Source organism: Protomyctophum parallelum (genome assembly GCF_964188405.1).
Source record: "Protomyctophum parallelum genome assembly, chromosome: 20".
NCBI lineage: Eukaryota > Metazoa > Chordata > Actinopteri > Myctophiformes > Myctophidae > Protomyctophum > Protomyctophum parallelum.
In genome coordinates, this window is record NC_139718.1 from 34,754,639 (window position 1) to 34,781,136 (window position 26,498).

Genomic DNA, 26,498 nt, shown 5'->3' on the forward strand with positions numbered 1-26,498 from the left:
ATGAGTTGACATGTAATGCCCATAATATTGATGCCAGGTTGAAAGTGGTTAAATAGAACCTTTCCTCCCCTCATCCCTGTCCTCCCTCTCAGTTCCTCCTGCGAGTGCTCACAGCCTGGGTTCAAGCCCTAGACGACGTAGCGGAGGCCTCTGCCTCCACCACGCCGCTCCCCGCCAGCGGGCCCAGGGCTGACTGGTGGCCCTCGCTGTGCCAGGAGCTGGCCTCCCTGCTGCAGGTCAACGCCGACGTCGTCAAAAGACACCTGGTCTGTGAGCTCTACAACCAGGGACTGGATCTCAGGGCTGAAGAGGTACAGCCAGGGCAGGTTACGAATAGATAAACCCATTAAGACCTGAGGCCGATTGTACAAATGCCTTCCAAAATCAGTCGTTCTCAAACCTTTTCGTGTCCAGGAGCCCGCAAAATGAACCGTATTGTGCCGAATATAAACGACTCTGATTATAAGAAGACCCCCATTTTTCAAGACTCATTTTTGGAACAAGAACATTGAATGTCAAATAGTCTAGTCCCCGGTTATTATACGACCCATTTCCATTGGATAAAAAACGTCTTATATTCAGCACAATAGGGTATTTGGCTGTGGACCCCGCATCTGAAAATGGTTTGTGCCGATAAAGATCGTGCTTATATTGGAAGTCGGGGAAGAGAAGATTTGTGTGCAATGTACAATTGGCTACTCTAAATTAAAAAAATAAATAGGCACTGTGTCATGACAAGAGTCTCTGGTACAGTGAACAATGCTGATTTTATAATCCAAATATATCACGTTTACTGCCATGCATTTTACTGCCTTTTTAATAATGTGTGATTGGTGATGCAACTCAACCAGAAATTCATCTCAGCCTTTATTTTATTTTTTCGCTTATGTGTCCTCACTGTTTATTAATTGAACCGTCTTCAAATTGGTTTATTTGTTTATGGTTCATTGGGGAGAACCGTTCCCATTTTTCCATAATTACTCCACGCGTAGCTCCCGTCTCGTCTTTTTTTATCTTTTTCTTTTGAGTGAAAATAAACAAACAAGCAAGGTTACAGGTGATGATCAAGGTACTCATCAGGTAACGTCATGGAAGGTTCCGAGTCTTTATCTTAAGCCACCTTGCCGTCCTCCTCCCAGGTGATGATGGAGGTAGAAGATAAGGACGTGCTGGGCTCTCAGCTGCTGGTGCTGACGGGCCAGAGGCTCAGCTACTCGCTGCTCCACAGTCAGGCGCAGACCCAGTCTGCCATGGAGCTGCTGGCGCGCCTGCCCCCCACCCTCTGCACTTGGCTGAAGGCTATGGTGAGACACCCACACCCTACAGCAGTGATTCTCAACCTTTCAAAAATATATTTATAATTTAAGGACCCAGTTTGATATCCGTAATTAGGCTGCCATGGACCCCCAATTGATACCAGCTTTGTATCTCTATTAATGTACTAATGTACATCCACCGATGGATGTACACGGTTGACCCAAAAGACTTCCTTCTGTGTCTTCACTGTCTGTTAAGTACCAATCCATTTCAGAGCCTATTTTATTCAAACGGCTCAAAGAGTTGCGCCCCCTGCCGTTGCGACTCCCATTATTAAGTACGGTAACTATTGTGTGTGTCATATGCCATGATTTTGTTGATGTAACTTTGCTGCACCTGAACTATTTATGTCCTTGTATGCAATTTCCTCTGCGTGCATTTTTCTTCCTTCCAGGACCCCAGCGAGCTGCGGTGCCCTTCGGTACCGTTGGCGCAGAGCAGCAGGCTGATCAGCCGACTGATCGAGATCCTGCCAGAGAACCACGCCCAGTACAGTCTGGCCTTGCATCTAATGGAGGCCGTGGATGCCCTCACTACCGAGGGCTGACCCGGAGACTGGGCAGTAGGGGACAGAGGAGCAGAGAGGCCATCCAATGATCCAAGCCTTGGCTTTTAGTGGGTACGCAGTAAAATCACCACTCTGAGAGGGTACAAATGTATTTGAATGTCTGAGAGAGAGAGAGGATATCGTTGAGCGTCTCTTCCTAATAGATATTTCTGAAAACGCGTTGAGACGGAGGAGAGACTGTGAGATTCCTGTCCAGTCGTGTCCTGGCTGGCTTCAAAGAAAACACCTTTTATTTTACATTTGTACACTCTCAGTTACAAATGGATAAAATAACCCTGACATTTTACTGAGTAAAAGGATGGATGGATGTAAAGGAAGGATGGAGAAAGAGACATTGGTACTCCAGTGGGGCGGTCCTCCGTCCCCATCACTATTTGGGTCCACTGTTATTTATCATGTCTTTTTTTTTTAAAGGCCACCTTAAAAATGACGGAGACCAAGAACCCCAGTCGTATCCTTCAACGGCTGAGCTTGTATAACGCGATTTAATGTCTTAACATCGGTTTGTCAATGAGGTATTATAGGAAGAATGGATATGACGGGCTTTTAAATGGGTTTTTATTCGATCCAATCACCTTATTTTTTTGCTGTAACATACATTGTCTAACACTAGTGTTTGTGTTATCGAAAAATATTGTAGAGTACAATTTGTGAGATGGAACTGGGCATGTCTTTGCTTTATCAGCATGTAATTTAATTTCCACCACACCCATCTTATTCTGACTTTAAAATGACTATAGTGATTTTCTTTCTCTGGGTTAGGTTCCTAACTGTTCTGTGCGCGCCATATCATAATTCTCTCATACTTAATTATATATCCTCTCCTCTTTCTAGAGCGATGTATGTACCATAAAGAAATAGACCATATTATTTTGTTATTTATATATATATGCAGACAGTTCTGTACTAGCTGTGCCTGTAGACCTCCTATTCTGTTGTTCTGTGTCCTGCACTGGGATTGAATTATGCAGAATAAAGAGGTTTGAAGCTTGTCAAGAGCCTGGAATGGGTCTATACACTAGTGGGTGCATTCATCAGTGTTCGTTAATCAGACGGACATCAACTCTATACACATTATTTATTTGTTGGAACTTGGAATACACACCTTTTTTATGCAGTGAAATTACACCAACGGAGTGGCATAATTTCGTTGAATGCTTGCGTACAATGACAATAAAAAAAGGATTCTGATAAAGGGTGCAAGGACAGTAATTATTATACAAGGGTCTGCATTTACAAGTCAACGGTCACCCATACCCTCTTAACGTTTCCCAACTGACTTGCAGCACTATTTGTTGATGTCACACAGTGACACTGAACATAGTGACTTCCATTTCCACACCATTACATGTGAATAAAAACAATACGGTAAGCCCTCAGAGGACAATACCGTAACCTATCTATAGGCTTTAAGTGCTGCTGCATTCATATCCTCAACCATGTACGGTACATATACCATCCTGCTTGTCACTGACTATACTGATGCACGTTCTTCATGCATGATATTTGGTTGTGAATTTAAGCCTTTACATAAAACAACCAAATTGTTTAAATACAATGTTCTTTTTGTTTTTATAATTCAATTCCAAAATTGGCCTTCAGGCTGTTCTGCAAATATAATCATTTTCGAGATGTAATTTGTGTTTTCCGTTCAAATCTGCTAAGGCAATCAAACAAAGCTATAATGGAAGGGACACTGTACAGGAAATGGGTATGGCACCTGGGGCTTATGCACAAAACGGATCCTTTAATTGCTAACTGTTGGCAGAATGCTCTTAAGAACCATCTCAAGATCAAAACAAAATCTTGGAATATCTTATGAAAATAACTTTTGCAGATGAACAGCCTCAAAAGTGAATTTTGGTGGGCTTGCCCTTGGAGCCCATTCCCTTTCTGAGCACCAGAGACGGACGGTCTTGTCTTCAGTTAGCTGACCAAAGCTACGGGGCTACTAGACACACTCAGATGGACTCCATCTGATGGTGAATGTTTCGTCTATTAAAGAACCTGTAAACAGGAAATGTCTGCCTTATACACGATGCCTCATGCCCCATTGGGGGGGGCGAAGAGTAAACCGGAAGCAGTTTTTCTGGGCGGGGCTAATAACCACCTGATGACACGCTCAGGTGCGCAAACGGCCTAGACTCTAGAATACAATTCTTTCTCTGTTTTCAATGGACAATCCTAAGAAGAAAAACTACAGCTTATCTTTCATGACTTTGAAACCAAACTTTATATATATACTATATACTTTTTTTTTTTAATCATTCTAATTTGGCTGGGTGATTTATAACATGTTATTCTGTGTTCTGACAAACTTTGAATACATAACACTGCTTATACTAGGTTAGGCACTTCCTGTTTACGGGCTCTTGAAGACCAGAAAAGCTTGAGCCCAAGTTCAGCACGGAAGGTCAACCGTCCACTTTTGGTACGGTAGCGAGGGCCATTGGTTGCCATGGTTTCTCAAAGCAGCAGCAGCCAGCAACCCGGGTGACTGGCCTTGGCCATGTCAGTGTGACTGTTAGTGTGTTCCTGAGAGGATGGACTGGCAGCGCGGGCACAAGCAGTCTGCCGACTCGGCAGTATAGCGACGGCACCGCGGGCATCGGGCGGCCGAGGTGGGAACCACTGCAATGCTGTATGCGCTGTCCTCGCGTATACCAGCACCTATAAACGGATACAAGTATTTGTTATATTACACAGATTTATAATCCAAAGAAAACGCTGTCTGGCAGAAACCGCTGAACACCCTATTTGATCATACTACAGTGTTACACAAACATATCCAAAAGTAGCAGATCTGCTGCTTTTGCTACTTTTGAATTTGAATCCTGAAAAGTATATATATTTTTTACATAATGGATGAACGTACCCTCCAGGTTGATGAGGAAGCTGCCCTTGCTGAACAGGGCGTCAGGGGGCAGGTCTCTGGGCAGGGAGCTGCTCAGGGTGGTCCTCGCCGTCATCATCAGCTCGTTCAGCTGGGAGGAGGTGGAGCCTCCAGGCTCCTCCTGCAGAGACTGGGGGGGGGGGGAGAAATGTTTAGAGCACTGGATCTCAAATTGTTAAGCCGTGACTCATCCCCCCGCTCTATTAAGCCTTACTTACCTCCATGAGTTCAAACAGGAGGCCAGGGTCGATGGCGATGGTGAGGTCGTACTCGGTGGCGTTTTTCCCCGGGATGGAGGACAGGAAGGAGTCCCTGATGGCACACGCCCCTTCCACTGCCTCCTCCAAGCCCGGCCTCCGCCACACTGAGCTGCTTTTGATCCAGCCGCTTTGAAACAGCGTCTCCCCCTCTGCAGAAAACAAGGACCGGGATTCCCTGTAAGCATGCTGGCACAGGTGACCGCAGTGACAGGCTTCCATTCACAGAGACTAATGCTGCGTTCACACTTGCAGATGAGATACAACAATGCTAATCTACAAACGTGTGTTTGTAGTTGAAACCACCAAACCAGCTTAACTTTTTTGTAGCTGTTGCCGCAGCTACAAACATTGGATGCATCTTTGTATCTTCATGTCGCTGGCTTCCAATGAAAATGAATGGTAGACTGTATCTTTGCATCTGCCCGTGTGTACGCATTAGACTCCTGTCTTGAGGAGAGCTTGTGAGTAGGGCTGGCCTATTAACCAAAAATAGATCAGAACCAACCAACCATATAACCTTTAACCAAGTTTTTCTTAGCTCCATATTCTAACTTTTTGTGTTTTTCTAAAATGAATGCCCTATTTGATCATACTACAGATCTACAAGGTGTAAACTTGTTGATCTGTTACTTTTGAATCCTAAAAAGTAACAGTTTTAAACAAATCGACACGAAAAATAACAAAGATATTTTAGAATCGATATTAACCCTATATTATACTTCGCTGTATAATGGTCTGTACAATGGGCTAAAAATAAATAGTGAAAATATGTGATCTACAAGCTCACATGACGCGATGAGTTGTGTGAGCTGGTAGGTCTGCTGTGTATATTTTCACTTATTTTTGGTAGATAATGGTTCATTAATCGTAATCAAGGCAAATGGTTGATATATCACCCAGCCCTGACTGAAACACGTGGAGCCACGCTCGCTCTCTCACACACACACACACACACACACACACACACACACACACATACTGTCATGTCCAGGTGCATGTAGGTAAACGTCCTCAGCCAGGTGTGGCAGTATGGGAGCTATGGACCGGGTCACTCCGTCCAGGATCTCTTCTAAGACCGTCTGACACGACCGCCGGCCCAGGGAATCCTCAGCATCACAATACAACCTGACGGGTGGATGGGAGAGAGACACAGTCATGATGGAGACAGAGAGTGTGAGTGTGTGAGTGTCCGGTAAGGTAAGCAAATACCCCCAAAAGGCCTGGCAGTGGCTCAACACTGCCAGAAATAAATCTGCAGTCATTGAGTTAACATGTATTCTATTCTTCCTCTATTGCTACTTGATTAGAGTGGTGTGTCTGTCATGTATTGTCTGCACCTCAACACCGCTGAAAAGGGGGGTCTACCTCAATGCATTTTCAGAGGTTTTACATAAAAATCGTCCCCGACGGATGGAAACCTCATGCCCAAAACTGTTGCTTTTCAGGATTGAAATTTAGAAATATCAAAAGAAATAGATCAACAAGCTCAAAACGCACCGCTTCGCGCTGCATATAGAGCTTGTTGATCTGCTATTTTTGGTGCTTCTGTAGTATGATCAAGTGGGGCGTTAATTTACGTAAAATAAGTTAGAATATGGAGATAAGAGGTTTCTGACCGAAAGCAACGATATATAAATGTAATGACTTACCTGTCCTTGATGATACTAAAGTAGAAGCTGGACAGGTCTCTGGAGATGAAAGCTTGCAGGAGGCGGATGACTCTGCCTGCGTCAGACTCACTGTAGGCGTCTGTCACCTGCCCCATAAACACACACATAAATAAATATGGGTCATCCAGTTAAACCCTCTAGTCTTATGGCCTAATCATACTCCAGTGTGAGGTGATAAGGTGACCACCGAAACGGTCGTTAGTAAAAACAGAGAGATGTGTTTTGAGTGAGTGGCTTATCACAGCGGCATGACGTCATGTTTTCAGTGGTCACCTTATCACCTAAAACCGGATATGAATAGGCCTTTAGTAAACTGAACCTGAGTTGGCTGTACTTGGACCTTTCTTTTTTTTTATATCGGCTAGTGTTCCCCCCACAATATGGATGCTGGGGTTCAAACCACACACATGCACACACGCACGCACTCACCTTCATGCCGTATTCACGGAGCACGTGCAGCATGTACTGGTCGACGTAGTGCATTTCTTTGGGGTCCACAGCCTGAGTCTGGGGATCAAAACCACCCAGGTTTCCTAGCAGGAACTTCAGTGTGTTTCTCAGCTGAGAAAGAAAGGCATGACCAGTGAGTACAGCCAATATGTACGGCAGTGTCCCTCTATGTAGTCTTTATTTACACGAGTGATTCTCAACGGCCCGCCAGTTTGTTTATGCATTACGCCGTCTGATACCATTTAATCCATTTAGACCTGAGATCAGATTCTAAAAATGTCTTCTACATCCTGACAGTTTTCTGAAAAAGCTATGTTTCTATGTCAGTCGTTCTTTGATTTTTCAAAAATAGCATACCTACAAGCTTGTAGCGCGCCAACCAATGCTAACACCAAAAGGGGTTCCCACCCAAAATGGGTTAAATCTGTGGGACCCCCCCCCCCCCCCCCATCTACACTGGAAAACACTACAGTGTTAATTTAACTCAGAGTGTAGAAATGGAACCAAATGTCGTTGGTCCTCATTCACCGAGAGAATGAATAGACCCATACAGTAACGGTCCATTTGGTTCAATGTGTACACTCTTGGAGTTACAGACTCGTTAAGTGTCCATTTGGTTCCTATCAATCAGTCATTTCGCTGGGGACCCCCTGGAACCCCCTCAAAGACCCCATGTGTATAGATTAGCAAATTACTCCGATCCTGGTTCACCTCGTATGGAGAAGGATCACGGTTCAATGAGTTTATTGTCATTCTACAAGTGCAGAATGAAGTCTGTTACCCAGGTTCTGGTCATGACAGGATACATTAAAAGAATACACCACATAGAAACCTCAGTCTAAATAATACCTATTACTGTATTACTGTGCAGATAATGCTAAACCATGCAATAATACGTTAAAAGCATTTCTAAAAAATGTTTTTAGTTCATTTTAAATGGGCGTACTATCCATTTAGGAAAGCACCTCACTTCCTATTGTTTGAGCACATTTTTCCTACATTACGCACGTGATCAATACCTTATTAATGCTTTCTCTGGCAGAGTTGAGCACACTGGGTCCAATCTGGACCTCAGAGAATACGTTGGACTCTGCCACCCACCAGCGCAACACATCTGCACCATACGCTGGTGTACTGGGGTCCTGAGAGAGAGAGGAGGTAAGTGGAAGACAGTCAAAATGACAGAGTAAAGTTTTGATAGAAAAAGGAAGAGTTGTAACTTGTAACACATGAATGTTATGATGAGAGGGTTTTTTTGTCAATTCAAATTGCCACTGGTTTGTAAGAACAGTTACAGTACACTCAATTAGTGGAATGCATTTCTAGGCTACATCCTCGGATCACGGACGAAAATACAAACAAATACAAAGATGGCTTAAATTGTCTCTCTTAAACCGCCAACTCTCAGCCTACCTTTCCTCCGTTGATGATGGTGTCAGGATCCACCACATTGCCGACAGACTTGGACATCTTCTCTCCTGTCTCACTGACGGCAAACCCATGGACCACCAGAGACCTAGACAAACATCATGTAGATAGACACACACACACACACACACACACACACGAAACATCAGTATCTCAAACCCACGATATAGGAGGTCATTATTGTAGCTATGTGGCATTGTGATGGCGTATCCTCTGCTTTTCACACAGACATTCTCTCTCTCTCTCTCACTTATGCGCACACTCACGCACACAAATCATATGCATCAGTCTACTCCACACACGCACTTATTTTAATTAGCATAATGTATGTGACTTGACAGAAGTTGATACTGACTTGTACGGTGCTTTGTTTCTCACGGCTACGCTGGTGAGCAGCGAGGACTGGAACCACCCGCCCAGCTGATCCTTCCCCTCCAGGTACACATCGGCCCTGGAGTCAGAGTCTGGAGGCGCACAGCCAGGGAACAATCATTAATCAGTCATTCCAGAATAAACTAAGTCAGAACAAAGTGTGAACTATGTGGAAAGGTAGATGACAAGACAGAGACACTGCACAAAAGATTAGTATCAGGAATAACAGAGTAGTTTGTCCACCACGGATGGAAGTCTAGAAAGACAAGAGAGGCCATGACCATGTGTTATTTGGGATGCTGCAACACGACAGAAGAATTGCTTTTACGGCCCAATGACCTGACTGACACAAGACCTTTCACCCATGCCTTGACAAAATAACCGTTGACAAATGAATAGACCTTCTTGCAGGACCATCTTTTGTACATAGAATAGGGTTAGGTTTCCCAGAGGCTAAACGATACCACTGTTTGCTTTTTTTCTTTTACACTTTTTTTGGTATGCGGTCAGGTTTAGGCCCGGCTCAGGGAAGAGGACGCCCCTGCCATGCATAGTCCACCATGGGCACCGTGGAGCTGCAACAGTCCTAGCAGGAAGACCATCCTTCTGTATGAAATAAATAATGGAATATGTGGAACGTATCCACTTTTCCACCCTCATGCCCTATTTGGGGCATGTCAATATACTGTAGGCTAAATGTTATGTAAAATGTTCTAAAATATCCAAAATGGCACTGTGACGTGTTGTGAGCTTGTAGCGCGGCTATTTTTTGCTGCACAACAAAGTATAAAATAGGGCCTACTGTATAATGCCTTTGAGAAACCCAGCCCCAGAAACCGAAAGGAAGCTCTTAAACTAGCTGGCAGGTTTGTAGATGGACGGTTACAGATGTATTGTAACAGTCCATTACAGACACTACTGTGTACATCACAGGCAAATGTGACAAAGGTTTGTCAGCCTCGTCAGCTGCCGTGGTGAGACAGCCCACGAGACAGGACCACATCAATGCCCAGTGGGCGTGGGCCGGCACTGGAAAACAAATCATAGAAATGCGACGGTGCTCTCCCAAGCAATGTGCTGTGTCAGGAGGCCTACATGCAAGGGAGAAACAAGAGGTGGTTCAAAAGAAGAGGGTTGAGGGCTGTTTAGCTTCAGGAGGAAAAGAAATAACCAACTGCACCGTGCAATTTTTACACTGAAAAATTCAGTGTGTGTGATAAGAGAAAATATTTAAGGACGAAGAGGGCGCTTGGGGAAGCGAGTGTTAGGTTTTCTTTTTTGCGACAGAAAGGAATGTGGTTGGCCGAGTAACCTGTGACCAGGGGTTTGCGTAGGGAAGCAGGGAGCCAGCTGAACCGAGACGGAGGAGAGTCTGCGCCCTCGGGTTCTCCCCCATCCTCCGCCACCTCCTCTGGAAATGACAACACAACCGAACCACACCTCACGTTGACTATTCTTTCTGCTGACTGAAAGAAACACTTAGCACAATGACTTGCGGACGCTGAGGTGGCACTGGGTGTTAATCCAAGGTTCTCATCTGTAAAGCCAGTACAGCTTCGACAGAACGGTGTGGTGTGAGACAAGCCAGTTAGCGCTCTAGAGCGCATTGCGTAAGTTTAAGTAGCTTTCAGCACACTATCACTAATGAACGGCCACTTGATTAAAATAGTTATAGTAGGCTACTTGTCCGTGGCTTAACAAGGAGGCGAGTGCACTTCTACTGCTTTTAATGCAGGCCTGAAATGATAATTAATTTACATTAATTAAATGTGCGCTGTATATCATGTATCATCAACTATTAAGCTATTTCCATATAATTAATAAAAGACGGTCCGCTTTCACTTCTACAAATCGTCTGTCGGGTGGAAACCTCATAATCCAAAACTGTTAATTTTCAGGATTTAAATTCATGAGTAGCAAACGCAGCAGACTGACACGCTCAAAACTGCTACTTTTGATGCCTTCGTGTATCACCGCAGTATGATCAAGTAGGGCGTTGATTTAAGAAAAAAAATTATAAACACAAAGGGTTAGAATATGGAGATAAGAGGTTTCTGTCCGACAAAGGAAATGTAGTGTCTTGAAAGAAATGGCCAGATGGGGAACAGCGTTACCTTCCAGTACCGCTGCCCATGACACTCCGCTGTCAAACCAGATGTCCAACACGTCTTCTCCTCGAACGTAGTCACTCACTGGGCCTGCACCACTCTGACACACACACACACACACACACACACACACACACACACGTAAGACGCGCAAACGTGGGAAGCGAACGCAGCTCGTACATTTTGGGGTTTTTTTAAGTTATTTTTTTAGTGTGTGTAACTGTGTATGTGTGCATGCGTGTGTGTTTTTTTTTAAAGTTTTCTTTACGTTTTTTTAAGTTTATTTATGTTAAGTTTTTTTTTAAGTTCAGTCAGTTTGAAACAGAGACTGGCCACCAACCTTCTTAAGCACATTTGGTGGTAACAGCTCGTCCATGGGCAGCTCCCACCAGCAGTCACTGCCTTTCTCCTTGAACAGCGTGGCTATATGGGACACGGTGTGTCTACGTGAAACACAAACAAGGACACGGAGTTGTGTATATCTGTGCAGCGGCAGCATGCATGATTAATGCCACAAATACACTTTGTTATGTTTGTTCTACACCAGCATCTCTGCAGCTCTTTAGAAAACAGAATTTTATCCAATCAGGAGATCAATTAAAAGAAAGACAACCTTGGAACTGGAATACGTTGTACGATTGTATGGAATTTGTGTCCTGAAAATCTTATTTTCTGATTAATAAAGAGCTAGAGAGACGGGGAGACCCCTGAACAAATACTCTATAGTATAGAGCAATGATTATTATTTGGAATACAAAGTATGGCTTTAAATCCTTAAGAAGAATCCTTTTAGCCTTACAAATCTTTTAAAAGTATGTTAACCAATTAAATCATGTGTGTGTGTGTGTGTGTGTGTGTGTACTTGTTGATGAGTGGCTCTGCAGTGTCTTTGTGGTAGAACACAGGGATGGGGACGCCCCAGCTCCGCTGTCTGGAGATGCACCAGTATGTCCTCCTGTCCAGCATGGCCTGCAGGCTGCCGCGCGCCGACTCCGGTACCACACGCACCTTCTGCAGCACCTCCTGCACGCACACACACACACACACGTTTGTATTTCTATTTCTAAGGATATACCAGCATTAAAGATATAAAGGCCTTTTCAGACGGTCAGTGACTGGCGCGCCTAGTAATTCATTTTCAATGAGAGGCTTACGTTTATTTTGGACACGCGGAGAAGTTGAGGGACGATTACGCAAGCGTATTTTACTATTTTTACACGCGCAGTCCTGTGAACAATATTGCATGCGTGCTAGTTTTGTGCACACACGCACAGCTGACTAGACCTGGGTCGTCATGCCTCACATTGAGACTAAAAGTTACTGCAGGTATGCAGCTAATACACAACGACTATTGCGCAGCAAAATACACCAGCGCCGGTCGGGGAAAAATAAATAAATAAATAGACCAGGCATCCCCCAATAGTGCAGACATTCAGATCCAAATGACCCCCCCCCCCCCTCTGGCGCCCCTGAGCCTCACAACATGTGAGCTTGTAGATCTACTGTTTTTGCTGCGTAACATGCTTCCATAGAAGGCTTCTAGTGGAATCAAAATGACTGAAATCAACTTAAATCCATGCAGTCAGTCCGTACCTTGGCCTTGGCTTGGAGTGAGGCGGTGTTGATGAACCACTGTTTACTGGGTCTGATGATCACAGGCTGTTTGGTCCTCCAGTCGTACGGGTAGCTGTGCACACACCGCTCCTCCTTCACCAGGGCTCCACATGCCTTCAGCATGGAGATCACTGAAGCGCACACGCACACGCGCGCGCGCACACACACACACACACACACACACACACACACACACAGTCAGATACTTAAGACAATATTGTTGCAGTCTGCCAGAAACCGCTTATGTCCATATATATATATATATATACTGTATATATCAGAAAAACAACAGTAGATACAGGAAGACGCAAAACCACAGTATTCTTCACTGTGTCTACCTTTGTCAGTGCCTTCTCCCATCACTGACAGATTGTGCAGATCAGGGCCGGCCAGCTCGGTGAACTTGCCATCCTCATCCACTATGCATTCCTACAGGAGAAAATATACACATACACACACACACACACACACACACACACACACACACACACACACACACACACACACACACACACACACACACACACACACACACACACACACACACACACACACACACACACACACTTAGAACAATAATCACCTGCAAGGAATGTCTTGACAAAAAGTAGCTTATTAACATGTCTACGGTGTATTTTTATGAAACAAACACATTTGCAGATAGAAAGAAGATAATTCAAGCTTTTCGTACAGCTGCAAGGCTAGTTGGCAAGTTTAACGTTGTTTAATACAATCAGATAGGACATTTCTGTTTGGATGTATGGGCTGTCAATGGCAAATTCCGGCTAGTTGCCCTTGCCACCCTGCCCTTAACTTAATGGCAAGAAGTCTGCATAAGGTATATTATGCATTTTAGCCGTGTTCTGCATAAGGTCTATTATGCATTTTAGCCGTGGTCTGCAACTCTGCATAAGGTCTATTATGCATGTTGGCTCACTGGAAAGACTGCCATGAAAAATAAAAAGCCTATTGTTAGATAGGTAAAAGACAACTGTACAGACAATTTAAACTGTGAAGCAACAATGTAACCATCTACTCAGTAATAGTAACAGATAATGGAGCATACCACAGACAGTTTAAACTGTGAAGCCACACTGTAATCGTCCATTCCGTGGGCCGGTGCTGTGTGGACCAATCCCGTTCCTTTCGCCATGGTCACATGATTGGCTGGCAATAAAGGCACTTCCTTATCGGGAATTGTGGGGTGTTTGCAAACTCCACCTTCAAGCTGAGAGCCTTGTTGGGAGAGACCAAGACGTGGGTTTAACATAGTAAAGCGTGTGTGTGTGTGAGCAGTGTGCACATGAGTGTGTCATTTTGTGAATATGGCTTATCAAGGGAGATTAACCACTTGAACCCCAGGATCCTTATTGTGGGGAAGTCTTTCACGGAAAATAGCATATTTTCCATGAAATTGTCATGTATATCGATACATTATTATATAGAGCCCTGAAGTGTGTGTGTCTGACTCAGAGTGTAATACCTGTGAATGTGCCCATGGTCTCCAGCTCTGTGCCCAACAGTGCTGCCAAGCTAGCCGTGCGCTCTGTAGCCACTAGCATCAGCTCTGAGCTGTCTGCCCTCTTCAGCACAGAGTACCTTTATCACCACAACATTAGCAGAGAGTTACTGAGCATTCGCCACAACACTAGACGTTAGAGAAGTTTGGTTCATCTTTACTCTTGGTTCAATTAACATTTCACCCCTACTATTTGACATCCTTTCCCGGCACTATGTAGTCGTTAAATTTAACTGAGCCTTATATTTAGCAAGAAGCTAATTAATATAACGTATATGGAGGGCAAATTTATTTAACATGATCTAAGGAATCTGGGTGTAGTAGTAGAGTATATTTATTATCTCCCAGGGTGCACAAATATAACCAAATGGACCTGTTATGATCCATTTGGTTTCATTTTGTATACTCAGAGTTAACACTGTTTACAGTGTACTGTCGGTGTCAGTGTGTGGTATTGTACTCACTGGGCGTTGGGCATGTAACAGACGGCCTGGTTGGCAGGGATGGTCCATGGCTGTGTGGTCCACACCAACACCGACATACTGCCCAGATCCACTGAGATACATACAGACAATATGAAACCAATACATCCTTTTCTATATTGTACCAATGAATGAATAGTCCTGTCACAATTATTATTACACAATCGCACTTATTTGAGATAATTATTTTGTCATAATCATCACAATCATGTTGTAAAATGTTCACACATTTAGTGGGGGGGGGGAAAGCAGAAATGGCTGATTTACAAGCTTTCGACACATCACTTTGTGGTGCATTGTAAGCTTGTAGATCAGCTATTTACCTTTTTATATAAAATTAATGTCAGTAGTTTCAGTTATTTGACATATCTTCCCTGTGCAATTTTTTATTACTTAGCCTAAAAGGCAAACGGAAGTGTATTTTTTATTCATATGTTCAATGCCAAAAACACAATGAAATCGTTACTTGCAATTATTAGTGTGACAATGAATCGTCAAACTTAAATTTGTAATCCTGACAGCACTACAAATGAATGCAAAGGGTTTAGTGTCAGTTACCCGACGTCTCCTCTGCCAGCTTAGGTGGAAGTGTAGCTATAGGGAATGTAGCATAGATGGCTTTGCTGACATGGTGGGGGTTGTACTCCAACTCTGCCTCCGCTAGGGCTGTTCTGTAGACAGGGAGAATAAGATGCAGGAGACTGAGGAACTGAAAAGAGTCTTTGAGCAGGACCATGAATCGGTGTAGAAAAAAATAAAATAAAATAGGAACAGCAGGTGTAGTACGCTAGTTATGTGTGCTTCCTACCTGGAGGATGGAGACCAGAAGACTGGCTTGTAGTCCTGGTAGATCAGCCCCTGAAGAAGAGCACAGAATAACCATAAATGAAAATGTACTACCGATGTCAATATTTTTCCGGATATACGAGTCAAAAGGTTATGGTAGATAATTTAACAGTTAAGTGTCAAAAATAATAAAGTGCCATCAGGTAGGCTACCTTGCTATGCATGTCCTGGAATACTTTTAGCTGCGCCGCCTCATAAGAACCATCAAAAGTGTAGTAGCACTTGTCCCAGTCGGCCATCACTCCCCAGCGCTGGAAAGCTGCCCTTTGTCGGGCTATAGCTCCTTCTGCAAACTCGCGTGCTGGGTAAGGAGAGAAATGTATAAAACATATGAACACTATAGAAATACAGTACGTACACGCTTAGAAAAGGCACAGCTGGACAATTAATGGTGTGCAAGGTTTAAGTGCATATGAACGTGTGAAGTGACCCAAACGCATGACATAACCTCACCTTTCTGTCTGACCTGCAGAGGGCTGAGGTCACTGGTTCCCAGCTCACCCAGAGCCTTCAGCTCGATGGGCAGGCCGTGGCAGTCCCAGCCAGGCACGTAGTGGACTTGCCTCCCCCTCAGCATCTCAAAACGATTCCGGATGTCTTTCAGGATCTGGAGCAACCAAAACAGTAAATGCAGTGAAGTGACATGGCCTAATCGGCACTGCAGTCAGAATGTATGTATGATCGGATGCTGGAAATCAAGCTTCAAGCTTTTCAATCTCTGGCTGTGTTTATGCTGTGCAACTATCATTAGTTGGACTCATAACAGGTTTATCATATTCCAATACATTAACACTTAACAGGAAGGCATTATTAAATTTAAGTTGCCAGCAATAAAGTTATAGGTTGACCAGATAATGTCAGTTGCTCTGGAGGTAGAATGGCCGACTGGGAACTGAGAGGTCCCTGGTGCCCCAGTTCCTCCTGGATTTGTGTTGAAGTGTCTGTTAGGTATTTTTCTTTTGTAGATCTGTGATTTTGGTGGATGACGGTTTTCATGTGAACTATGACCCGGTGTCCCCTATGGTCTTGCAGAATCATGGATTATAATAATGCCGTGTGACTGACATTTGATGTCAGGCTGTCCCACTGACTTTAAAATAGTATGGTTCTGAGTTTAGATAGTAAAACTTCTCCCCTAGCCAGCGTTGTTAGATAAGAATTGTTTTGTTTCCGTTGGCCATAACACCCAGCCTCTGTGTTTTTGCCCTTGAAGTTAGGATTCGCTCTAACAGACTGGTAAACTGCACTCAATGACGTTATGCCCTGTCCCCCGGTTCCACTAACTGATATTGCAGGTCCGGACTATCTCTGCCCCGGAAGATAGTTCCTGTGTGCAATATTCGTGACGTCTTGCATTATCTGTCCATTTGTAAACAAATATGTTTTTTGACCTTGTTGTTCAACACATTTTCCGGTGTATTGATTACGGTATGCTATATTAACCATGTTCAATTGAACATGGTGAGAGATCGTTGTGAAACGCTGTCCGGATGGCATGTCTTCTTCTCTCCCGAAACAATGGTGAATATATCTGATTGAACCTCCCTCTAAGTTCTGCTTGTCTGAGTTCTCTTACTTGTGTCCGTCAATTCATTTTGGTTAACTCTGTTATACTCTGACTTTTACTCATTATAGCCTAAAAGGTTTTTATAACCATTTCTGTAAAGTTACAAGCACTCTGCTTCTATTCTGGTAAAGAGTATTTTATGGTACTTAGATTACTTTCTAAAGTATTTATACAGTTCCGGTGTTTCGGAGCTCTCTCTAGCTCCAAGCTCTCTGTTATCGAAGCTTTTCCTTATTTATCATAGTCTTTATTTTAATACAGTCCTTTAAAGTATATGGTAGAACAATACCCATCAGTGTCCTTGAGCAATATGCCTAACCACAACTGCTCTTGAGGTGCACGATTGTGCCTTTGTAGGGTTTACAGGGTGTGTAAATGTAATGTACATGATAAAGCACTTAGGATAAATCAAATGTATTATGCAGACTAGTAGGAAATAGCTGAAAATGCACGACAAGACCAGAAATGCATTACCTTATTTAGTGCATGTCCAACATGGGGGTCACCGTTCGCATATGGGGGTCCATCATGAAGGCAGAACTCTTTCTTGGCCTTTCTCTCTCTCTGCCATGAGTACAGCTCTGCGAAAGCACACTCCTGCCCCATACAAAGATCAAGTTGAGGAGGAGGATTCATGTCAAACATAATCAAGAACCCAGAATCTAGCATTCACGTTAGACACATTCTTAATGTGTGGAACTCTCAAGAGTTACACACAGCATAAAAACTGTTCTACCCGATATTTGAACCTGGGTCTCCTGCGCAAGTGCTGAATTTGAGGGAATAGAACCTGCCTGATTTTTGTCTCCACCAGGCCGAAGGCATGGGGAGAGAGTATGTTTTGCACTCCGTCCGTCCGTCCGTGTGTCCGTGTGTCCGTCCGTCCGTTAGAAGCTAATCTCGGCCACCGTTAACCCGGTCGATGCCACATTTTGCACACACACTCCCTGGATGCCAACGATGAACCTCTGCCCCAAAATTTCCAGAACGGCCTGTTATAGCGCCACCAGGAGGCCGCTTTGTGCAAAACAAGTTTTTGCACAGTACACCTACAGATTTTGTCCAAAAATCCCGCAAATCCTTACACAGTATCTCCATAGTCATGTGCTCAAGACGGATGTGTCTGATATTTCATATTCCATCCTAATTGGCTAACATTGGCTTTCAAATGTTGCAGGATTGGCCTGTTTTGAACAAAAAACCTCAAATCATGAACGCAGCGTGCAATTTCACGTGAAATCTTTCACGCACTTTCCTACTAGGCTGAGGAATATAGCCCACCCATTTCACATTGCCCTGTTATAGCGCCACCAACAGGTGGATTGTGCATGCGTGCCATCAACACGGATCTGCACCATTTCCCATATTCCATCCTGATTGGCAAAGATTGGAACAAACAAACAAAAAACATGTTTATATTACTCCTAAATATTCCTATCCTCCTGGTGGAGACCTGTGCCCAGAAGGGCACTTTTTCTAGTTTTATAATGGGATGAATCTAGAGTTGCAATACCCTCCATTGACTCCCCACTCATCTTTTTGGTTTGCGATCTGCTTGTCTTAAACGACGTTAAACTCACCAACATTGCAGCTGTAGTACAAACTTGAATTATCCTCTTTCAATGCCCCATGCTATCTGGGTCTCAAAAATGTCAGAAACTTCAGTAGCATTGGGTTCTGACTTGTAGGGCTACCCAATTGTATAAGTTGCATTGTATTGACTTACTCTTTCATCATAATTAATTAAAAACAGTGACACAGTGGAGATTTAAATTTAGATTAGATCCTCATCCAATTTGACTGCGTCGGTGACAGCTAGGTGACTCTTATACCTGCTGGATGTGAAGCTCTCGGTCCAGCAGCTTCTGTCCAGTGAGCTTCATGGGGAAGTCTGTGTGGGGAAGCAGCACACTGTCCCGGTACTGTCCCTCAGCAGCAGCTTTTTCTGCGGGCTTATGTTCCCCCGAACCGACACTCCGAGGGCGGCTACAGCTGAAGGAGAGTGCGGGGTGGAGGACAGCACCGCACCGGCGTGCAGAGCTGCGTACTGCTGCTGCTGACCCCCATCTCGCCAGACTTCGGCTCGCTGCCGAAATACGGCACAGCAACATGATGTAGAGGCCAAAATTGCCCTTGTTGTGGGCTGATTGTTAATGCTAGGTGTTTATTTCTTTCTGTGGTGTCGCAGTGTTGTTTAGGTTTAATCTCGACCTCCCTGTGCGCTAGTGTGTTTCTTCCGGAACGCCTGGATGAGAGGACAACTACGGGAAGTAACAAGGGACAAAGTTATTGTAAAATATAACGGATCGACTGGTTGTCGAATAGCAGCTGAACAGCAGCTACCCGGAGCTGAATGTCTAATATTGCTGATAGGGTAATCGACGTCATTCATATGGACTAAATGGAGCTCTGATATCAGTCATGCCCCAAAAAAATTGGATGAGCGCATTTGAGTGACGTCTAAAGTAAACTGTAAAGGAGCGTATTTTGTACACTGGATGGCGCTGTAACCCCGTCCCCCCCCCCCCACCCCTCACACACACTGACACGCACACGGTTATTACCCGGCGCCATCCCTCAACCCGACCTCCTTGACCCCTCAATTATAAAAATTGGTAATGTCAATAATAAAATATGAAACGACCTTTTGTGCTGGATTGGTTTTCTAGTGATATTTGGCAGTGATATTCACCCTCGTACAAGGTTTCTTTGACTATGCATCCACCTCTTGGTACCACAGCAGCTCAAAGGCCCTTAAAACAAGGCTCCAGACCTCCCAAAACAAACTGGTCAGGCTCCTACTTGGCCTCACCCCCTGAACCCACCTCACCCCTGCCCACTTTGACAGGCTGGGATGGCTTAGGGTCGACGACAGAGTACAGCATCTTGCAATGGGTCTGGTCCACAAGATTCGATACACCACCAAGATACCCATGTACCTGTCTAAATACTTCCTTAATGTAAACGAAGTCCACACCCACAACACCAGAGGGAGTGCAACAAACCATGTACAACCCAGATTCGGCACAAACAAGGGACTAAATTATTTTCGCTCCTATGCCACCAAAATGTGGAACGCCCTACCAACAGTCATTAAGACATGTGAATCCCTTGACTCCTTCAAAACCGCTCTCAAAGGGCACCTACGGATGGCTGCAATTCGAAACTGGCCTCTGTAAAATCTGAATCCCCCCCCCCCCATTTTCCCTCACTGTATATTGTATCTTTTCCCTTTTTTGCTTCCCATATGATGAATTCCTGTTCTGTACTTTAGCTACATAGAAATGTCTATTTGTATGTCTCTAAATGTCTGTATGTCTTTAAATGTTTTGATGAATTGAACAATGTGGACCCTGTTGTAAACAAGTGTAATGCTTAATTGGGTCGTCCACTCACAGTTGACAGTCTTTGTATTGAGTTTGTGCTTAAAATGTACTGTAAATTCTACAAACTGTTAATAAATATTTCAATCAATCAATCAATCAAGCAGCACTGGTTATAACAACTCAAAACATGCTGCTACAAACAAACAAACATGTATTGTAGGCCTGAAACATGACGTATGAAATACGAGAGTCATGAACCATGGCTATGTACAGGCATGCAAGTAACATCTAACATGCATCATGTAGGTAGGGTGACCAGATGTCCCTCTTTGCGTGGGACAGTCCCTCATTTCCAATACTTTTCAGGCGTCCCACAAATTGAGACCCTGTCCCACATTGTGACTGATGACAGGCAATTGCATCAGTGTTCAAATGCCCTAATAGTTTGTCCCCTAATAGTAAAGCTCTCTCATTGTCTCTTCCTGCAAAATGTGTTTTTAAGCCTGTTAAAATAGCATAAAAATAAAGCATGATTTTAAAACAAAATGTGAGACACCAGATGACTTTATAAATGATAGCCAATAGGCCTATGGTCGAATATGACATCAAGGCATTTAATAGAAACTCAAGTAGCCTAGTTGTTGCTAACCCGGTATAGTAGGCCTACTCCAGTATCGCTTATGTGGGATAACTTGTCCCACACAAGCGATACTTCTGTTCCTCAAATGAACAGTTTGGATCTGGTCACCCTAGCGTCATGGCCATCTCCCATCTGGAAAGAACAGGAAGTACGACATTCCTGAGGCACAGGAATTTAACACATGTTAATTCGGATCAACTGAATGTATGTGTCTGACATGATTGTCTGCCATTGGGGGGAGGGGTGCTATTGATGCAGTTGGATCAGAGAGAGTGGCAAAGTAGGCTGTGGACTATTGTGGACACGCTCAAAATGTATTCTTTGAGCACAGACGCAGTTCACTTTAATAATGTGGTCTGCAGGTTAATATCAGAATACTGATATGTTATTGATTTCAGCTGTTCCAATTGCAATTCCAAACATGCGAACATGACCCGCTTTAATTACTTCAGTCTAATGTGTTAATAGCTTAATGACTAGTACTAGTCTTTTTTATGTCCAATATTTGCATTTCAGTTCATAATCATAAAGTGTGTCAAAATGTATTTGAAATTAAATAAATTCCAATTCCAATTCTTCATTTTTATCTCAAATTGCACCAGATTGAAGCATTTTCATCGCTATTCTAATCTAGCATAGGACTGCCTGAGTCATACAACTGATACTGCCTGCTTGATTTAACAACGCAATATGATTTTTTCTTTCTTTTTTTTTGGCCCCCTCAAAAATCTCAATTGACCCCTCAGTCATTTCATCCTGACGCCGGGCCTGACAACCTATCTTCATATAATAGGTCTTAGGTCCTCACTAATAATCATGATAAAATGGCACGATTTTTTCCTACTCTTACCTAAGTCTGTGTTCTTATGATGAATTCCTGTTCTTTAGCTACATAGAAATGTCTATTTGTATGTCTCTAAATGTTTGTATGTCTTTAAATGTTTTGATGAATTGAACAATGTGGACCCTGTTGTAAACAAGTGTAATGCTTAATTGGGTCGTCCACTCACAGTTGACAGTCTTTGTATTGAGTTTGTGCTTAAAATGTACTGTAAATTCTACAAACTGTTAATAAATATTTCAATCAATCAATCAATTTCAGTCTCATAGGCTGTGCCGGGCAGTTTAGAAACCGTCTTCCAGTGACATCATCATTAGGCAGATTATTTTTTAAACAAGATTTTTAGATTAGATTTTCATTATCGTGAGAACGATGCACCACTCAGTTCACATGGGTTTTTTCATGATTATTAGTGAGGACTTATTATATGAAGATAGGTTGAAAAATGGTGAAGTGGTCCTTTAAGGTATGTAACTGAAGAGTGTACAAAATGCATAGTTTATGGTGTTCAGGTTCTTATAGTTGAAACTAAATAAAATAAAGTTTGATAATAACCAAACGCCAAACCACTGAACTAAAATCCAATGGGTTAGGGTTAGGGTAAATGCAGTAAATGGATATAATGGAAACAAGTACAGATTTGTCTGAAATGTTTGGATTTTGTAAGTTTCCACACGAGATCTCAAAAGGGGAGACCGTCGTCCCATGTGACGTCACCTGGGCGGGGGGTATAAAAAGCCGTGGCATTGCCTTGTTTCATTCACTGTCTCACTTCGTTCACTTGACTTCACACTGAAGAGTCGCAGCAGCAGCAACACCTCCGACTCACCGGATCATTATCATCACCAACTCCACCAGCCTTTTTTTGTTGCCGCTGAGCTCGCTCCTAAAAACAAAATCAAAATGAACAAGATGATCGCAACAGTGCTTGGATTTATCCTGATGGCTCTGCATCTCTCATCACAGGTTAGTTTCCCCTTGTATTACTAATTAATTTTTCGGTTCGGCTTCTTTAAGTAAAACAAACTACTTCAAATAAACTGCAACATACGGTATAGTTGTATAGTCTGCCGTGCTCGAACGTTGGTCATCGGGTTGTTTTTGGATTAGAAATTTACGACCGAGTGTAATTAGTTTAATAAAGTAAAGTAACACGATCACACCTGTATGTAGTTGGTATAATTGGCCTACGGGATAGTGTGTCTGCGGCATCAAAGCCGACAAACTGGACACTTGCCTCAAAACGCTCACAATCACCTGAGTGACTCGGACTTGGAGTGCGTTTAATAGATAAATGGCATCAAAACGTTTCTTTGTAAATTAATACAAGCGGGCTAATCTGTGGCACCATTATGTTCCAATTTATATCCTTTAAAGTAACATATCTGCGTGTGTTAAGTAATTACACGAGGCTACATGTATCTTTCCCTCGTGCAAAATTAATACAGACTGCTACGTCACCCATAACTTTAATAAAAAACTAAAGCTGTGAAAACTAGAATCTGAACACTATTTTGCCTAAAGTCTATAACCTCGAGCGTTGTTTAATTTCCATTCTCATTTTGCCCTCGTGTTTAATAATACAATCTCATACTTAATAATATTTTTTATTTCAGGTCGTGGCACAGAACTCCACGTCGGCCCCCATGTCGAATACTACGATGAACGGCACCTGGCCCATGAACGGGACCGACTCCACGAACGGCACCAGTGGGCCCACGGACGCGAGCGTGTCCGTGCACGCCAACGCGCTCACAGTGCTCGTGTCCGTGGCACTAACGGCCTCTTCATTCCTCTACAGCAGAGTCGAATGACGCCTAAACCCGACCCTATATAATATGCACACACTACCGCCAAGACTGTAACAAAATCTGCAGATGGATCATGGATGGTTTTGCTCATTGGGACTTGCACGCCCCGTGCGCGCTGGCCTTTGGAGAAAGCTGTGAGCGATTTTTTTTGGATGGACCTCAGCCGGCTATTTGTGTTCAAAGCATGAAGTCAAACCGGAGGAGCGCTTTTCTCGTTTAAAAAAGCAACGTAACAGGATGCACGTTGCTGTCGTTGTGTTTAATAGTTTGTCTCTTTTTTTTTTTTCTCCACGGGAAATCGACGCGTTTGGCGGAGACTATTTGACACGTTCCTCCCTACTCACTTTGTGCTTTTAATCACGTGGTGGATACTTGCTGGACTAAGAAGTCATTTGTATAAAATTGGCAAACTTTTGTATTACTAATTGACACCATGTGGTTTAAATTGTAAATGTGCTATGCTTTTAGGCTTTTATATTGTTGATTAAAGCTTTATTCTGAAATGTACTTGACAATTCGAATTGTAAATAAAGAAAATTAAACCTTTAATCTGGTTTGGTACTATATTGCTTTAAGTTACACTTTCCCTTATGCTACACTGAAAGTAATCTAGACCCATGCTTGACCAGTTTTGGATCATGTTGTGATCTGGCTCCCACTTCACCTGTATCTTCTTGCCTTTTTCACATTCGTGGGTGAATTTAGTTTATAGAACATTGGTTGCCTACTAGCCTTGGCTAGTAAATGGGCTTAGGTCTAGTTTGTAGCAATTTCAGCAGTGTGTGCAGAACTAAATGCCATGGTACAAGGGTTATCCAAACATCTCTCTGACTTATCTTGGTAGCTAAACTTCAGTTGAATCCCCCCTCCACTTTAACCTAGCACTAATATTTTACTTGCCCTATGTTTTCTTGAATTAAAGTTGTTCCTAGTGTTATGTAAAGTGCTTTGGGTATTTAGAAAAGCACTGAGTTTTTTTTTTTTTTAGTCTCCTTGAGGATTATGGGTTTGAATCTAGAAGGCATTATGCATATGGTTCTGAAAGTTGCGGTGTCGTCTCCCTGGGATGGCCACTGTCTTAACCAGTCTCTCAGACTTTGGTCCTTTGTTTTGAAACGGTACCAGAGACGAGTGTTGCTGCTCAGCTCATACACACAAGTTGTATCTAGGCCTATGTATCTTCAGCTTTTCTTTGCTCATGAGATGGATGACAAGTTTCTAGATCAGAAACTTTTACCTTATATAATGGAGGCAGACCTGCAGCACCTGACGTTTTCCACACTAGAGTGAAAGGCATGCATTTTCTTTACATTTTAGTTAATTTGCATCCTTTGCTAATTTCCATTCTGGTTGGCAGGCAGATTTACAAGACAAAATATACAAAGCCTATATTTAAATGTTTGTTTTTGTTAAATTGTACCAGATTGCCTCTTACAATGCTAAACATTTGACAAAATTGACTCTGTATGAGTCTTGGCAAAATACCAGTTTCATGCTTGGAGCTGGCACCCACAATTTGAAACGTTTGTTTTTCCATGAACTATTTTCACAAGCGTGAACTTATCTCTTATTGAGAGTGTTTAAACAAACCCTTTAAATTCACTGCTGTTTTCCTAACCTTGAAATGACATGAGCTCACCACCAATTCAGACTTTGGCATTGAGAGTGTTTATCTCCACTGAAGTTTCTATACATTGGATGTATGACTTTGACGAAACAGCTTTCACACTAGTGTGTGATGTGTGGAGGGTGTGAACACAGGACAAATAAAAACACTTCAATAATTGACCAAGAGCAGGTGAATAATTTAAAAGCTGGTGACCTGGGCACCCCTTGTAAGTTACCTGGCGCTATCTGTGACTGGCTTCAGGATTTCACCTGCTGTTACCCCACGCCGCCACCGCCGCCTCCACCCCCCCCACACACACACACACAGTTCAGCAGCCCCTCACTGTTTTGCAGTGTGGGAACCGCATCCCACCCTGATCACATGACAATAGGCTCATTGTCCAGCCCACCTTATCTGCTCAAGGGCTAGACTTGACTCAGGGCCTTTAATCCCCCCACCCATGGGGATGTTATTTGTGGTTCCAAGGGGATGCCATTTTGCATTTAACCTCAACATTCTGGTATTTTATTCATATTTCCTCATCCTCTGAATGTTGTTTTATTATTTTTTTACAGATTAATCTGATTTTATATCAACACTTATAGACAACCACACATTCATTAATCACTTTAAAACATCTTTATTTTTTTCCCCTTCTTTTGCATTATACTGTATATATATTTTTTCTTCTCCAAAATAGCAGTTCTACAAGCTTGACAGTTTTTTTTAATCGGGCTGAAGTGGTCACTTTTTTGCCATCCAGTTTTTTTGTAATGAAACCACGCCTCTGCCACTCCCGAACTCTCCCCCCGCTGACCACTTTTATGCCTCACTTGTTGTCTCTATCCTCCATGTTATCCATGCATCTCTACATAGGGTGTAACTTAAGCATGAGTCTATGGTCTCTCGGTCCCTTACCATAGACTCCCTTACTTCAATTTCTCTCTCTCTGTTGCTACTTTTATTATCAGATGCCAAGGAGGGCCTGATGTAGTGCTGCTTTCCACATTTTATACCACATATACCACGGTCCATGATGAATCTTTAATGCCAGCAGAGTGCACTCAGGTATTTGAGAGAGCTAGGGCACTCCTTTAGTTGGTTACCAGCGCATGACGCCCCCGAGTAACCTCTCCACAGAACCCCCCCTACCTGAAATGTAAGGAGAAACCCGAGT

At 43.2% G+C, this 26,498-nt stretch overlaps 2 protein-coding genes across 5 annotated transcripts in view; one reads left to right on the top strand and one right to left on the bottom strand.

Moving 5' to 3' along the window:
* rab3gap2 (RAB3 GTPase activating protein subunit 2 (non-catalytic)) overlaps positions 1-2,877 on the top strand; it is a 33,037-nt gene extending 30,160 nt beyond the window's left edge. For all 3 annotated transcript variants that reach the window (XM_083791838.1, XM_083791840.1, XM_083791839.1), the window contains exons 33-35: positions 93-311; positions 1,140-1,304; positions 1,712-2,877. In XM_083791838.1, coding sequence (XP_083647964.1) covers positions 93-311; positions 1,140-1,304; positions 1,712-1,864 — 537 coding nt within the window. In that variant the 3' untranslated portion in view covers positions 1,865-2,877. The remainder of the gene's footprint in view (positions 1-92; positions 312-1,139; positions 1,305-1,711) is intronic.
* A 142-nt stretch (positions 2,878-3,019) lies between these two features.
* iars2 (isoleucyl-tRNA synthetase 2, mitochondrial) lies at positions 3,020-19,333 on the bottom strand. 2 transcript variants are annotated; one of them, XM_083791841.1, is made up of 24 exons: positions 18,927-19,333; positions 17,569-17,691; positions 15,981-16,134; positions 15,680-15,828; positions 15,490-15,539; positions 15,240-15,352; positions 14,664-14,754; positions 14,164-14,279; positions 13,747-13,916; positions 13,019-13,109; positions 12,660-12,811; positions 11,929-12,089; positions 11,407-11,509; positions 11,073-11,166; positions 10,271-10,369; positions 8,942-9,050; positions 8,572-8,674; positions 8,178-8,300; positions 7,138-7,269; positions 6,688-6,794; positions 6,018-6,163; positions 4,997-5,187; positions 4,761-4,908; positions 3,020-4,555 (listed from the first exon to the last, which is right to left on the bottom strand). In XM_083791841.1, the coding sequence occupies exons 1-24, from the start codon at positions 19,203-19,205 to the stop codon at positions 4,410-4,412; spliced, it is 3,150 nt and encodes a 1,049-aa protein (XP_083647967.1). In that variant the 5' UTR covers positions 19,206-19,333; the 3' UTR covers positions 3,020-4,409. The 2 variants fall into 2 exon arrangements, with proteins under 2 accessions (XP_083647967.1, XP_083647968.1); XM_083791842.1 differs by lacking the exon at positions 10,271-10,369.
* Between the last annotated feature and the right edge of the window lie 7,165 nt (positions 19,334-26,498).